We start from the raw sequence: 15,021 nt of genomic DNA on the forward strand, positions 1-15,021 counted from the left end.
TTTATAAAAAATTGGACCTGGGTGTGGGTATGATCAAATGTAAATGAAGACGGGTGATGAATGGAAAATAGCTTTCAAAAGATGAAATGGCTTATATGAGTGGGTAGTGATGCATTTTTGTCTCTCCAATGCTCCAAGCACTTTCATGCATTTGGTGACACGAGTGTGTAGACCATTTATGGAAAAATTTGCAGTAGTACACTTCGATGATATCCTAGTACTCAAGATGATCATTTACATCATTTATGTAAACTTTTTGAAGTTTAACGACTAAAAAAGTTGTATGTAAATCCTAGTAAAGACAAATTTCTAACAAACGACTAATTTTCTAGGTCATGTTATCTATATGAGGCTGGGATAAAAATAGACCAAGGTCCAAGCCATTTTAGATTGGCCTTTACCATAATTATTCACCGATTTACAAATTTTCAATGTATTGATGTCCTATTATTGATGATTAATTAAGAATTTTTACTTAGTAGTGGTTGTGTTAGATCGATCCTATTACAAGAGGCGGATAGGTTCTGCTTCAAACTTCCACCCCCTTTTGGGGTGGAGTCCAACAACAATTAGAGAGGAAATTAAGGGAGATTAGGAGGGAAAATTCAAAAGAGGGACTGTTTTGGGATTTGCATTATTTTTGTATGCTTTAAGTAGGTTATTTTCCTAGTGTTAGGATTATGTATGTGTTTGCTCAAATTAGAATTTTCTAGGAGGTTTAGGCTCAAGTCGGGAGCTAGAGATTTGGGAGAGACAGATCTTTCTCTCCAATTGAAGATCCATTATATCTTGTTAATTTTCTTCCACATATCATCAATTAAAAAGGTTTTCTCCTAGTTTCTCACATCGTACTTCTCCATTATTGTTTAGGGTTTTTTTCTATTTCTACAAGTATTTCCTATCAAATTGGTATTATAGCGGTGTCCTGGGCTAAATATAAGTTTTCCTCACTGATTTCTGCTGTGTTTTCTCTCCATTCTTGCTAAATTTTGCTGTAGAAGACCCGATTCGCTGTATTTTGGCCATTTTCGTAGTTTAGAGCCTTGATCCGAGTACTATGACAGGAAGAAAGGTAGAAGCATTGAAATGGGAGACTTGACAATTGAAATATGAAGTTTTGGATCTCCAAACTCAATTTTCAGATTTCAAAAGTCAAATTTCAACCGGCTATGAGAGATTGATGAGAGAGATTGATGAGAAATTTTCCATCCTGAAAGAGATATTGAAGATGTTGCTCGAGGGTCAACGCAAAACGGAATCATTGGAGGCGAGGGAAACCCCCGACAACCAAGGAAGTGGGAAAAACCCTAATCCGATAAGGCGTATGGAGGATCAAAAGGTGGAGATTCTGGAGGAAAAAGACAGAATGTCTCCCCTAGAGCATATTCCTAGAGAGGAGTTGGGTAGAGGGTATGGGGAGAGGTGTGAGCGGGTCAGGCATGAAAGGGTACTGAATTTAATAGGATAGGAGCTGAATTTGAAAGGAGAGGGGTTGAATTTGAAAGGAGAATGATTGATTATGATCCAAGGGGTGCTGAATTCGAAAGGAGAATGTGGGATATTGACGAAAGGTTTAGATATGGGTGTAGAAGAGATGATTGGGACCCAGGGGGAGTCGTCTTTCTATCTTGCGGACAAGGTAGTTTTTAGGAGGTGTGTATTAGACCGGTCCCTCCTGGGAGACCAGCTCTTGTCAACAGCGATGGAAGAAGTTCCGCACAGAACTTGTCTACAACAGGTGGAACAGGGGGGCAAATCCTGCCCCCCTTGCAGTGGGGCCCAAGGAAAAAATAATACAAGAGGGGGCAACTGGGAGGGAAGAAGGATTTGAAAGGGGCTGTTTAGGGATTTGGCTATAGGATTGTATGATTTAAGTAGGTTTTACCCAAGGTTTGTTTTTCATGTTTTGAGTTTGTTGAACTTAGAATTTTCTTAGGTTGTGAGGGCTCTAGCCGCCGGCTAGGGATTTAGGAGAGTCGGATCTTCCACTCCAATTGAAGATCCAACTGTATCTTGTTATTTTCTTTCATATATCTTGCAAAAAATAGTTTTTGTGTGTTCTTCTTCCTAATTTCTTATTGTCATTCACTGATTTTGAGGAGATTGTATCCACTTTCTATCAAGTTACTCCTTTAACTAAAGTTCTTAAGGGAGAGAAATTCATTTGTACAACCACAACCCTATATAATTTCAAAAAACCTAAACGAACTATAACCCACACTCTGATCCTTGCCCTCCTAATTTCAATTAGGTATTTGAAGTTAACTATGATGCATCAATATCAAAATTTGTGCCATGTTAAGTTATAATAGGCATCCAATTGCCAATTTTACTGAAGATTGAATGAGGCATATCACAAATACTCTACTTATGATGCATAATTCTATGCAATCATTCATGCTTTAAAATAATGAGACCATTATTCATTTTATATTAGTTCCATGAAAGCCTCTTCTAAGTAACCTTCACTCCAAAGTCAAGGGGTTCAATATTGTAAAAGATCTTTATCCCGAGGCGTGGGCTTCAAAAATCATGCCCAAGATTTGTGCAAGAGTTTACGTGTTCGGGGTCAAATATTCAGAAGGCAAATTAGGTTGAAGATAAGTCACTACCCAAAGATTCCACCCTCATTTTGTAAGATATTTATGATCTTGTTTCAAATTTCCCATAGGAGTAACCCTATAAGGTTAATTACTCATCCCACTAAAGAGAGTAACCTTTCGATTAAGGCTGGTCACTAGAACATAAATGCTTAGTGTATAGCGGCAGCAGTTGGTATAAGGTTGAAAATTTTATCACTATTGGCATAAAAAAGATGGTAGGAAAATGATGATGAACTCGATCAAGATATCATGATTATATAGTCTTATGTTATCAGGATCCCTAGTATTCTTAGTAGAGAAAGTAATTGACCCAACTAAAGGATATTTTTATCTATAGTCATGGGTTGCTCCTAAAACTGTTGTTGTCAGGTCTCAAGCCCTGGATGAGAAAAGAGAAGTGTTGGAATGGATAATCGACAGCTAACGTAAAACTTGTCAAATAACCATCATAAATCTTTTAATACATTGTATTAATACTAGAGTGTTCCCTAGAAGCGACGTGTTGTATAACCATAATAAATCAAAAAATGTGCAAGCGCCATTATACCAGCTCCCGGGTGTAGTGTTAAAAAAGCAAGGGTTCCCACATCATTAATGGATGTGGGCAAAGAAGATAGTCCATGAAATTAGAATTAAAATAAGAACTTAGAATGTAGGTTTTCTTACAGTAAAATTATTGAAATGAATAAATATTATGATTCATAGGATGATAAATATTCTATGTATTCAAGAAACTATGGGTGGGATTGAAAAAAAAAAAGCTAAAGAGAATGATAGTTTAGGATTTAAACCATGACATTCATAACTGTCTCAAGACGTTTTGAACCCAGCTCACGTACCGCTTTCATGGGCAAACAGCTCAACCCTTAGAACATACTATAGCTCCAAGTGGCGAAGGAAGAGCCGACATCGAGGTGTCAAACCTTCCCGTCGATGTGAAATCTTGGGGAAGATCAACCTATTATCCCTAGAGTAACTTTTATTCGTTGAGCGGCGGCCCTTCCACTCAACCATTGTCATAGCTCTCTAACCCGCTCCTGCATTTTCGTTTTCAGCAGGCATAATAAGAGTCTGTGCCCCACTGCCTTGTATTATGAAATTTGATGTTAAAGAAATTTTTTGTGCCAAAATACATGTATGAATTATACTCAAAGTGGTGTAGGCGTGATTATATACATGAGTTTAAAGGATAATATTGTAGAAATTAATAGAATTGTAGTTTAAAAGATTACTACTTATGTTAAGATTATTAAGATTATAAGTGGGTATACTTCTCAAATAGGTTTGGATTTGCATTCAAAATAAAATTTTGAACTGACTTAGAAGAATTAATAAAAATGATATATCTTGAAGAAAGTTTTTATTGGAGGACAATTAAATAGACAGGTTGGTATAGTGGTAGAAGATTTTATAGGTATTCATGCTGGCTATGAGTTCGGAAAGACTAATAAAGTGGTAGGAGTATATTACATTTTGCTAACTTATGATTTTATAATTTCTAATATCTTATTTAAGAAAGGAGAAAAGCATCTCATCACTTATCAACAAGCCAAGATGTGGCCTAGTCACTGGCAGCTCCTCTTACTCAACAAGCCACAAGAAAAGGACATAGTAAGGGAGCCTCCATTTCAGCAATCGAATGATAAGAGCAATCAAACCTGGCTCACCCAATCTGATAAACTCAAGTAATCTAGATCGAGGTCTTCTCAGGTGGTTAAGGGTCAAACTACTACCTGCATTTGGTGTTACCGGCCAAATCATAACTTACAAATCCTTTAACAAATCTGTGGAACACCAAGCGAAGATCAAAGGAATTTCTCTTATACAATAAGTTCATTAAAGCACAAAATAAAGGACAGAAGAGGCTCTCCCGGAGTTTGTATAAAGCTCGAGGCTGAACCCAATAGATTTTGTCATCAACAAGTCTGTCATGCACAAAACTATAGATTGATGACTCTTTGCCATCGACCTAATGTAAGCCCCGAGGCTTTAGGTTACCAACATGCACTCCTTCATTAAGCCCGCCAAAGCAAAAAGTAGAGGGAAAATATACACAAGTTTCCTAACAAGTCATCAAGTAATCCTTCATCAAGTCCGCCGCACAAAGCACAGAACAGAAGGAATCAAATTCCACAAATTACAATTTAGATTCGTCATTAATAAGTCCATTAACACAAAATGTTGGATCGATGACTCTTTTCTAGCGACCAAACACAAGCCTCGAAGGCTATGTCACCAACTCACATCCTTCGTCAAGCCCAACAAAGCATGAAGCTAGGGCAAAAGATATGTTTTACTCCTGACAAGTCAAAGATGACAAATTAGGCAATCCCCTTCATCAAGCCCGTCAAAGCTAGATGCCAGAGCAGAAGATAAATCTCCTTCATCAAGTCCGTCAAAGCGCAAAGCTATGACAGAAAGAGCTCATACACTCTACCAAGAATCCATCATCAACAAGTCCATTCAACACAAAGCATAGGATCGATGACAACCTCTATTGGTTCAATAAATTATCATCAATTGAGTCAAAATAACTCTTGAAGATTCATAAAGTGAAACCCTTAGCGTAACATCCAATACAAATATTTGAAGATTCGCAAGGTCAACCAGCATACAACAAACATGAGTTGTTTTAGATACGTATCACATTTGTTGGAGGGCATTTGCTGGCCTCTAATCGAACGCATCAAGGAAAGCGACAATCAGATATGCCGCTTATCATGAGCATAGGGACAACTCGATTGATATCAAAATGGCTCAAAATATAATATGGTTGTGAAAAAGATCACATTGATGTGCTCAAGAGACTTAATTTGTCAAAGAAGAGTCATTCGTGCGCAACACAATTGGAAATGACTATGAGCGTGAACTATTAGCAAGTGAAGCTAGCAAAAACCACTCAAAAGACCTTCGATTATCAAACAGGCTGTATCGATGCAATTAGAGCATAAAATTTACCTAAGTGGGGGACCTGTCGTAGTTGAATCACGTGAAGGTAGTAAAAATCGACAAGCTACAGATGGAATATCGTGCGACGTTGTCCAAACATCATCAATTTGTAAAATGGACTTCGTCATTATGTTCAGAACATCAAATTCATAAAAAAGAAGGTTATAATACTGCCCATGCTATCGAAGGTGATCAAAATTGACATAATATAAATGCAATATTATGCGGCGTTACCCAAACACCGCCCGTTCGAAAAACAGATTTCGCAGTTATATCCGGAAAATCAAAATCATATTAAAAGGCTATAATATTGCTCATGCTATCGAAGGTGATCAAAATTGACGAACTACGTATGAAATATTGTGCAATGTTACCTGAATACCACCTATTCGCAAAACATACTATGTTGTTGCGTTCATAACTCTGTTTAAAATTGCGCAACAAGAGGCACGCCTCTGCGCAATTCTGTCCAAAAGCGCTTCAAGGCGCACGCAATTCGAGGACTCGTTGAGGCGTACGCCTCACACTAGCTGAGGCGCGCCTCAGTTGCGCAATTTTGAGTGAGGCGTACGCCTCATCCAAATGGCCCCACCCACTTAAAATGAGCCCTTCTTTTACCCCACACCCGTTCGGCCCCGGTAATTCCCAAAAACTTCCGCCCGTAAGCTCCAGTTCGCGAAAAACAGAGCCCGCACGGTCGACCTCCAGTCCCGCCGCCTCTCTCCGGCGAACTTGAAGCGTCCAGCCGCCTTCTAGGAGAAGTCCAAAAACGATTTTAGGTATTTTTATTTAGTTTTTGGTTAGATTTTTCAAGTTAAAGGAAATCTAGGGTTTTTTATTTTTTGAATTATTTTGTTTGATTTTGAATTTTTGCATTAGGGATCATGGTTAGAGGCAAGGAAAAGGGGTCTGCGTCATTGCGGAGGGACCCTTCTTGGAAATATAGAGTACAAGTTGACATAGGTGGCGGACAGAAGAGCTATGTTTATTTGAAATACAATTTTTGCGAAAAAGTGGTGAAGGTAGGTGTTACCCGCATGAAGGAACACTTATCATGCTCGCATAAAAGCGTAGCACCGTGTGCAAATGTGCCGGAAAAGGTGAAGGAGAAAATTATTGCTTATATGAAGAAAAGTACCACGACAAAACACTTGCAACAGGAGCAATTTGATGATAGGGTCGAACATGGCGCTTATTTTGGGAGCGAGAGTGGAAAGGGCTCTTCCTCCACTATACATAATAGAGGTGCATGGGGTACTATGGATCAGTATATGACTAATCCAAAAGAGGATAGAGGACAAGCACAAATGATGCCTGCGGCCGGTACTAGAGATGGTCAACGCCAGGTTTGCATGGATACTGGGAGGTTTTTTTTTTTAAATGCTATACCTTTTAATGTTGATACGTCGTCTGCCTACTTCAATATGTTGCGGTCTGTAGAGTTGTATGGGAGAGGGTTGAAGGCACCTTCTATGTATGAGTTGCGAACATGGATTTTAAAGGAGGAGCTGCTGAACACAGAGAGTAGCATTGATGAGATTAAAAGGACATGGATTGAGACTAGTGTAACCATTATGTCAGATGGATGGTCTGACATGAAGAGCAGGAGCTTGATTAACATCCTTGTGAACAATCCCTACGGCACGGTGTTTTTACGATCGGTTGAAGCTTCAGATGAGGTGAAAAATGCTACAATTATTTTCAATTTACTTGATGGGGTTATTGACGAGATTGGGGAGCAATTGATTGTCCAGGTAGTGACTGATAATGCCAGTGCATACAAAGCAGCTGGTCAGATGTTGATGGAGAAGGGGACACCTATATTGGACACCCTGCGCAGCACATTGTATCGATCTCATTTTGGAGGATCTTGATGACTTACCTCAGCACAAGAGTGCTCTTTCTAGGGCGAAGAAGATTACAAAGTTCATCTATTAATCATTCTTGGGTCTTAAGCTTGATGAGAAAATTTTCAAAGAAAGAAATCATTCGCCCTGCAACCACTAGGTATGTTCTTAAATTTGTACATTGCAAATTATTCCTACTGTATGTTCTTAGTTCTTACATTTATGCACTGTGAATCTATAGGTTTGCCACATCCTATTTGACACTGCAGAGCTTGATGGAGGTGAGGCAACCTTTGGAAGCAATGTTACATCAACTAAATGGCTTAACTCTGCTTGGGGGAAGAAAAGTGAGGGGAAGGAAATAAGAAAGATAATTCTGAATGATAAATTTTGGGCTACTGTGACCTATGCCATTTTGAGCACTCATATATCTTGCAAAAAATAGTTTTTGTGTGTTCTTCTTCCTAATTTCTTATTGTCATTCACTGATTTTGAGGAGATTGTATCCACTTTCTATCAAGTTACTCCTTTAACTAAAGTTCTAAGGGAGAGAAATTCATTTGTACAACCACAACCCTATATAATTTCAAAAAACCTAAACGAACTATAACCCACACTCTGATCCTTGCCCTCCTAATTTCAATTAGGTATTTGAAGTTAACTATGATGCATCAATATCAAAATTTGTGCCATGTTAAGTTATAATAGGCATCCAATTGCCAATTTTACTGAAGATTGAATGAGGCATATCACAAATACTCTACTTATGATGCATAATTCTATGCAATCATTCATGCTTTAAAACAGTGAGACCATTCTTCATTTTATATTAGTTCCATGAAAGCCTCTTCTAAGTAACCTTCACTCCAAAGTCAAGGGGTTCAATATTGTAAAAGATCTTTATCCCGAGGCGTGGGCTTCAAAAATCATGCCCAGGATTTGTAGCAAACGGGGTCAAATATTCAGAAGGCAAATTAGGTTGAAGATAAGACACTACCCAAAGATTCCACCCTCATTTTGTAAGATCTTTATGATCTTGTTTCAAATTTCCCATAGGAGTTACCCTATAAGGTTAATTACTCATCCCACTAAAGAGAGAAACCTTTCGATTAAGGCTGGTCACTAGAACATAAATGCTTAGTGTATAGCGTCAGCAGTTGGTATAAGGTTGAAAAATTTATCACTATTGGCATAAAAAAGATGGTAGGAGAATGATGATGAACTCGATCAAGATATCATGATTATATCGTCTTATGTTATCAGGATCCCTAGTATTCTTAGTAGAGAAAGTAACTGACCCAACTAAAGGATATTTTTATCTATAGTCATGGGTTGCTCCTAAAACTGTTGTTGTTAGGTCTCAAGCCCTGCATGAGAAAAGAGAAGTGTTGGAATGGATAATCGACAGCTAACGTGAAATTTGTCAAATAACCATCATAAATCTTTTAATACATTGTATTAATACTAGAGTGTTCCCTAGAAGCGACGTGTTGTATAACCAGAATAAATCTTTTAATACATTGTATTAATACTAGAGTGTTCCCTAGAAGCAACGTGTTGTAAAATGGACTTCGTCATTGTGTTCAAAACATCAAATTCATAAAAAGAAGGTTATAATACTGCCCATGCTATCGAAGGTGATCAAAATTGACAGAATATAAATGCAAAATTATGCGGCGTTATCCAAACACCACCCGTTCACAAAACAGATTTCGCAGTTATATCCGGAAAATCAAAATCATATTAAAAGGCTATAATATTGCTCATGCTATCGAAGGTGATCAAAATTGACCAATTACGTATGAAATATTGTGCGATGTTACCTGAACACCGCCTATTCGCAAAACAGACTATGCTGTTGCGTTCAGAATGTCAAAAATACTTAGAAATTGTTGTAATAAAAATTCCTATCTTTCCTCCTATATGCTACCAAAATCCCTGCCCAAAATCCTGTCAGCCACCCAATCCTATCCTATTCTATGCCATCTTTGTGCCAGCTTGTTTACAGCACTGAAATAACAAAAAAATAGAGGCCCCAACCCTCTTCTGCCAGGCTCATTCCCTCTACTCATCTCATAGCAGCAGTCATCTCCCCTCCACACACCAACAACAGCTCCACTGTTCCAACTCCAAACCTGAACTCGCTTTCCTCCTACCTGAACTAAGCACTCCACCACTATCCCAGCACACTCCAAGCAACCACCTCTCCACCTACCTACATAAGCTGAATTTCCCCCTCACCCTCTACCTACTAGTGAACTCAAAAGCACATCACAAGAAACCAATAGCCCTCAAAGACACTACATCCTGCCACCTGCTCCTCAAACACACTAAATCAAACTCTGCTGCTCCTCTTCCCTCCACGAGCCATACTCCCTCACCCAAACAGCAGCCTCCTTCTGCCATTTCAACCACTCTTACAAGCACTCCAGGTTGACCACTCAAGCCACCACTTCTCCAAACACAAACCAGCAACCCCTCACATTTCTCAGCACCTCACTTGCACTATACCTTCTCCTCACCCAACCCAACTGCAGCTTTCACTCCACAACATCCCACTAACACCTCTTCCCCTTAACATCCTGAAGAACGCTCCTACAAGTTAGGTTGGGGAAAAATGGCAGTTTGCAGAAGATTAAATGAACTAAATAGCACCGCCAATACATGACAAATAAAACCTAACTAGCCACCATGCCACCGGTCCGCAACATTTGTACAAGCGGATAGAAGGCATTTGTAGGCCCTTAAATGGAATTTTGCGCATTTTCAACAATAATTATTTGCGCAATTATTCATATTTAAATATTTCAAGAACACCCCTTCATGCATCGAAATATGATTTCCTAAACTTAGCTGCGACGCACTGAGAAGTGTCGTTGTTTTGAAAAATAGTGCCCATTAAAATATGTATCAATGTATCGAGAATATACATGCATCATGTAAATGTTTTGGAAGGCATGTAAAGTGCACATACACATTGAAATATGTAGAACGCATTAAGCAAACATACCATTCAATATGTAAAGTACGTTATGCCGTGACGACGTGCTACATTAACATGCAACACACTGTGCACATACACATTGCAATATGTAAAATGTGTTATGCAAGCATGTCATCCAACATGCAAAATACAGTGTGTCATAATAACGCATTATACCGACATGTAAATATACTATACACTATGTTAATGCATTAAGTTACTACTTTACATGTAAATACATCATGCAAGTACGTTAAGTACTGCACAAATGCATATGTAAACATACATGCAAACATATAAATACATATGTTAGTCTGTCAACATGCAGATGAATACATGAGTGTGTATGTGAACACACAGATATGTCATACACACCCACTGCACAACATCCATATAGCCACCATATAAATACATCATGCAGAATGTACTCAAAAGCATATACTCGCATGGCCCCCGACAATCATGATGTATGTACACACGTGACATCGGATGATGCTGCGCGAGTCAGGATAAATTTAAGTTCAAGTATGATCCTCCTCTTTAAAAGGATAGGAGTTCACACAACTTGAACCATCAAACAAATACACGGTCGTAGTCCTGACCAGAGTATTCGTTTTATACATTCATATTAGGGCATGAAAGTCTATTATAAGAAATATTCACCACTAAAGCCGTAAAACCGACACTGAACCCGACCTATTGGCAAGTAAACAAAGTTGACTATGTTTGACTAATAAGATCAAATTACCCATAATCCTCGATGATGGTCATGTTGAATGTAAATCTCAACCAGAGGGGTTGATTCTTAAATATCTATCAAAGACTCAAAACTCTACATCTATTAATAAAATTAATATTTAAAACCTGAAATTTAATCATCTAAACTTAAAGCAAAATATATTCACCATCTAGAACAGTTTGTCGAGGTAAATAAATTTGAAAGTCACTTCAAATCACAAAGAGAAAATGTTCGATTGAGAATATCACTAGGATTCATTCTCAAATTATCTCCTGCAAGTAAGGACATGGCACGTGTCCTCTAACTGATGGTTTTGTCATCAAATGACACATCAGATAAATGGTTATGATTGAATCCCTCAGATGGGTGATTTTATCGCTAAGTGGTGCCACTAAATTACGATCACAACTAGAGTCCTTATGTTCTCCAATGGATTTAAATCCTAGAGTAATAAATAAATAGGATATAATCGATATGGCACAAAGCCTTTTGTTAGCTAAGGTGGACTCAAATCCATCTACTTAGGCAAACATTCACCTCAAGTCTATAAGGTACCATTGGACGACGCAACCATGGCAACTGATAAGGATCCTTCAGTCAGGATGGGTTGACTAACTCCTCTGACAAAGTAGACTAGGAACTATGATGGCCTGGAATCATGGGATCTTGATCAAGTTCATCATCATTCCCCCCACCATCCGCTTTAAGTGCAAAGAGATAAAATTCTAATTTTCAATATCAAATTCTACAGCTACTATATGCCGGATACTATGTATCTATTTAACGACTAGTCTTAATCGAAAGTTCTCTCTCATTATCAGGAGAGATAATTAACTATAGGGGCTTACACCTACAGGAAACCTAAACACATATCATAAAGTCCTCGCAAAATGAGTGCGAAATATCTGAGTAGTATCTTATCTAAAACCCAATCTATCTTCTGAAAATTTACCCCATAATCTAAATTTGTTAAAACTCTCCTCGACGACACAAAAAAAGAAAGGGGCCGTGGAGAGGCGTGGCACGAATTTTCGGAACCCACAATAAGTTAACCAAGCAGGAGATAGAGAAGCAATGATCTAGTTCAAGTGAAGTGCATTAAAGATCAAAAAGTAGTTTTATTAGAAGAGAATATTCAACAAAGGTTGATGAGATTTTTTGATAAATTTTTCAATAAAAATTATAAAAATACGTTGGACTCTATGACTTTAATACTCTAAATGAAAATATAGATTTTTATTTTTGTCGATGATATTTATTGATTTTAAAAAAATCATATGATAAAGTTCCAAGAGAAAGGCTTTGGAGAGATCAAGAAAAGAAAGAAGTTAATAATGCTCATAAAAAATAGTTTAGACGTTAAAACTCGGAAAGATATAGAAAAGTCCATAAGAAGCCTAAGAAAATAAATTTCAATGCAAAGAATTTAGCTTTTAGTAATTTATATAATATATTAAATACTAAGGAGGACAAAAGATGTATATATATAAGTTAGCCAATCAAAGATATGGGATAAGTAATGACCTAATTCAAGTGAAGTGCATTAAAGATGAATATCAAAATATACTTTTATTAAAAGAAGATATTCAACATAGATGAATGAGATATTTTGATAAGTTTTTCAATGAAGATTATGAGATTACATTGATTTTAGTGATCTTAGCACCCTAAATGAAAATAGAGATTTCTATTTTTATTGTTATATCACGTAATTCATACTTTGTACATTTATATTTAAGTTGTTCACTCGTGAAATAGCTCTTCATTTTCCATAAACGGCTTGAGCCTCATAATTTGAAAATTACAAGACCGACTGTTCTAATGATTTCATTGATTATAGTCTAAAATGTTTGGTACTTAACAGCCTGTGCTTCAATTAATCAAAAGCAATACAATGCATCATGATCCTTTCCACTTGAAGCAACAAACTCCATCACCCTAGCATTGCACATTGTTCATTTTGTTCATTTACAAATGCTTCAAGGGTAAGCAATTTAAGACACTCTTGACAATTTATTAGAACTTCTAATATAGTTAATAACAAATTATTTAGCAAGCAAACATCACAAAATGCTATAATCTGAAGCATTATCATTTGAATCAGGATCTATAACTTTTGCAGGATAACATACCTGAATAATATCATCTACAGTTAGAGGTTGAGAATATGGCTCAGGCAGGACATTAAAATCATCATGCAAGCTAAACTTAATTCTCTCCTCATTCTGTGCAATAGAATCTCTTGATCTTGTGCTTAGAGCATCAGTACAACTCAACTGCTGTAACGAAAAATTCTGTTCCGCAGTATCAGTTAGCTTTTGTTTTAAACTATGAGACCCAGACCTTGTTGACGGGGAATTCTCATCGTTGAACTGAAAACCAAATGAACCTGTCAGAACAAGCTAGCTTAACTCAGGAAAGATAAATAGATATCAACATGCTACAATCCCACAAACTATATTTTTCTGTTCAATCATTATTCCTCTGTAAGTGCAAAATCTGAAATATAGAAAGGAAATTTTGACTATTTAACTTCAAAGTAGGAATTAACTTCGAGTATACCAGCTGCATGGGAAGTTCCCTGAACATTTTGTCCTTCATCGGGAATAAGGTTTAGTGATGTAACTTGATTCAAGAAAAAATGATTAATTGATCTGTTCAAGCGTTCAGTATTCATTGAACCGGCTGTGTAAGGAGGTAAACTAGAGCCTGTAAGTGCCGAAATGGGTCCTGTTATGCTATTTCCAGGTAATGATGCAACTTGGAGCCCTGAACCCGGTACAGACTTAACAAATGGAACACCAGTCAAATCATTGCCTAAATCTACACCTTCAAATTCAGAAGATGCTATTGGCATGCTCCAGTTTACATTAGTGGTGATTGGTGCATATGATGATGGGTTGACAAAAGTAGAAGCATTGATATGTGCAGAATCAGCTACTGAACTAGTTTCAGCACCTTGACTTGTCGGGCCTTTGCTTAATAACTGAGGGTCGCTAGAACTAGTTTCCTGAAAAACTTTCAATTAGTCAATCTCACAGAACATATCAAATCAATAAAAGAAGATTCCAGCCTTCAATACCACATGAAGTCCGGACACTGTCAATCAAATGTGTACAAGGGTAAAGCTCATAAAAGACGACAGTAAATAAACAACTAGAAAAATTTCAAAATAGTCTCCAAATTATTCGTGTATGGCAAATTTAATCCGAGAGTACCATGTTGCCCCAATTTAGTCCCTTGACTATACAAAATTGATCTAAAATAGTCCCTCATGTTGTAATTGTAATATAAAATTGATCCCAATTTAGTCCCTCAACTTTACAAAATTGACCCCAATTTTGTCCCAAAGGGATCATTTTGGATTAATTTTGTGTAGTCAAGGGACTTAATTGGAGGCTTGGAGCAACGTTATTGTCAAGGACAAAATGGCCAAATACAAATAGTCGAGAGATTATTTTAAAATTTAACCCGATAAACAACTAAATAAAGAGTTTGGCCGACCCCACGTAGTGGGACAAAGGTTTGATGTTGTAAAACAACTAAATAAAGAGTTTTAGTTATTTGTAAAAGCATGAGTGTGCGTTTTATACAATGGACACAAAATATTGAATTTGAACTAACAAAAGTATTGTAGCATTTATGAAAGCGACAAGACAAATATAATTTAAATGGCATCCATACCTACACTAAGCAGAAGATGCATAATTCATTTATTGTCAAAAAAGAGAACTCGTCGTCTCCAAAAAAAAAACCAATAATATTCTTTTTGGGGAAATTTTGGTATATATATAAAAGAAAAAAAATATAAACTTGACTTGATTTTACAATGGGAACGAACATTATTAACAGGAAAGATGTCATAAGAACATGTAAAACTGATAGCAATTAGTTGGGATA

At 37.1% G+C, this 15,021-nt stretch overlaps 1 protein-coding gene across 1 annotated transcript in view; it reads right to left on the reverse strand.

Moving 5' to 3' along the window:
• The window catches only part of LOC110102307 (calmodulin-binding transcription activator 1-like), a gene marked incomplete at its 3' end in the record, with an annotated part of 62,475 nt that overhangs the window by 10,718 nt on the left and 36,736 nt on the right, over window positions 1–15,021 (reverse strand). Inside the window, exons 6-7 of the mRNA XM_020830593.2 lie at window positions 13,684–14,131; window positions 13,254–13,510 (exon numbers count right to left, since the gene is read on the reverse strand). Of these exons, the coding sequence (XP_020686252.2) occupies window positions 13,254–13,510; window positions 13,684–14,131 (705 nt within the window). The remainder of the gene's footprint in view (window positions 1–13,253; window positions 13,511–13,683; window positions 14,132–15,021) is intronic.

This window comes from Dendrobium catenatum, unplaced genomic scaffold (genome assembly GCF_001605985.2).
Source record: "Dendrobium catenatum unplaced genomic scaffold, ASM160598v2 fragScaff_scaffold_593, whole genome shotgun sequence".
Classification (NCBI taxonomy): Eukaryota; Viridiplantae; Streptophyta; class Magnoliopsida; order Asparagales; family Orchidaceae; genus Dendrobium; species Dendrobium catenatum.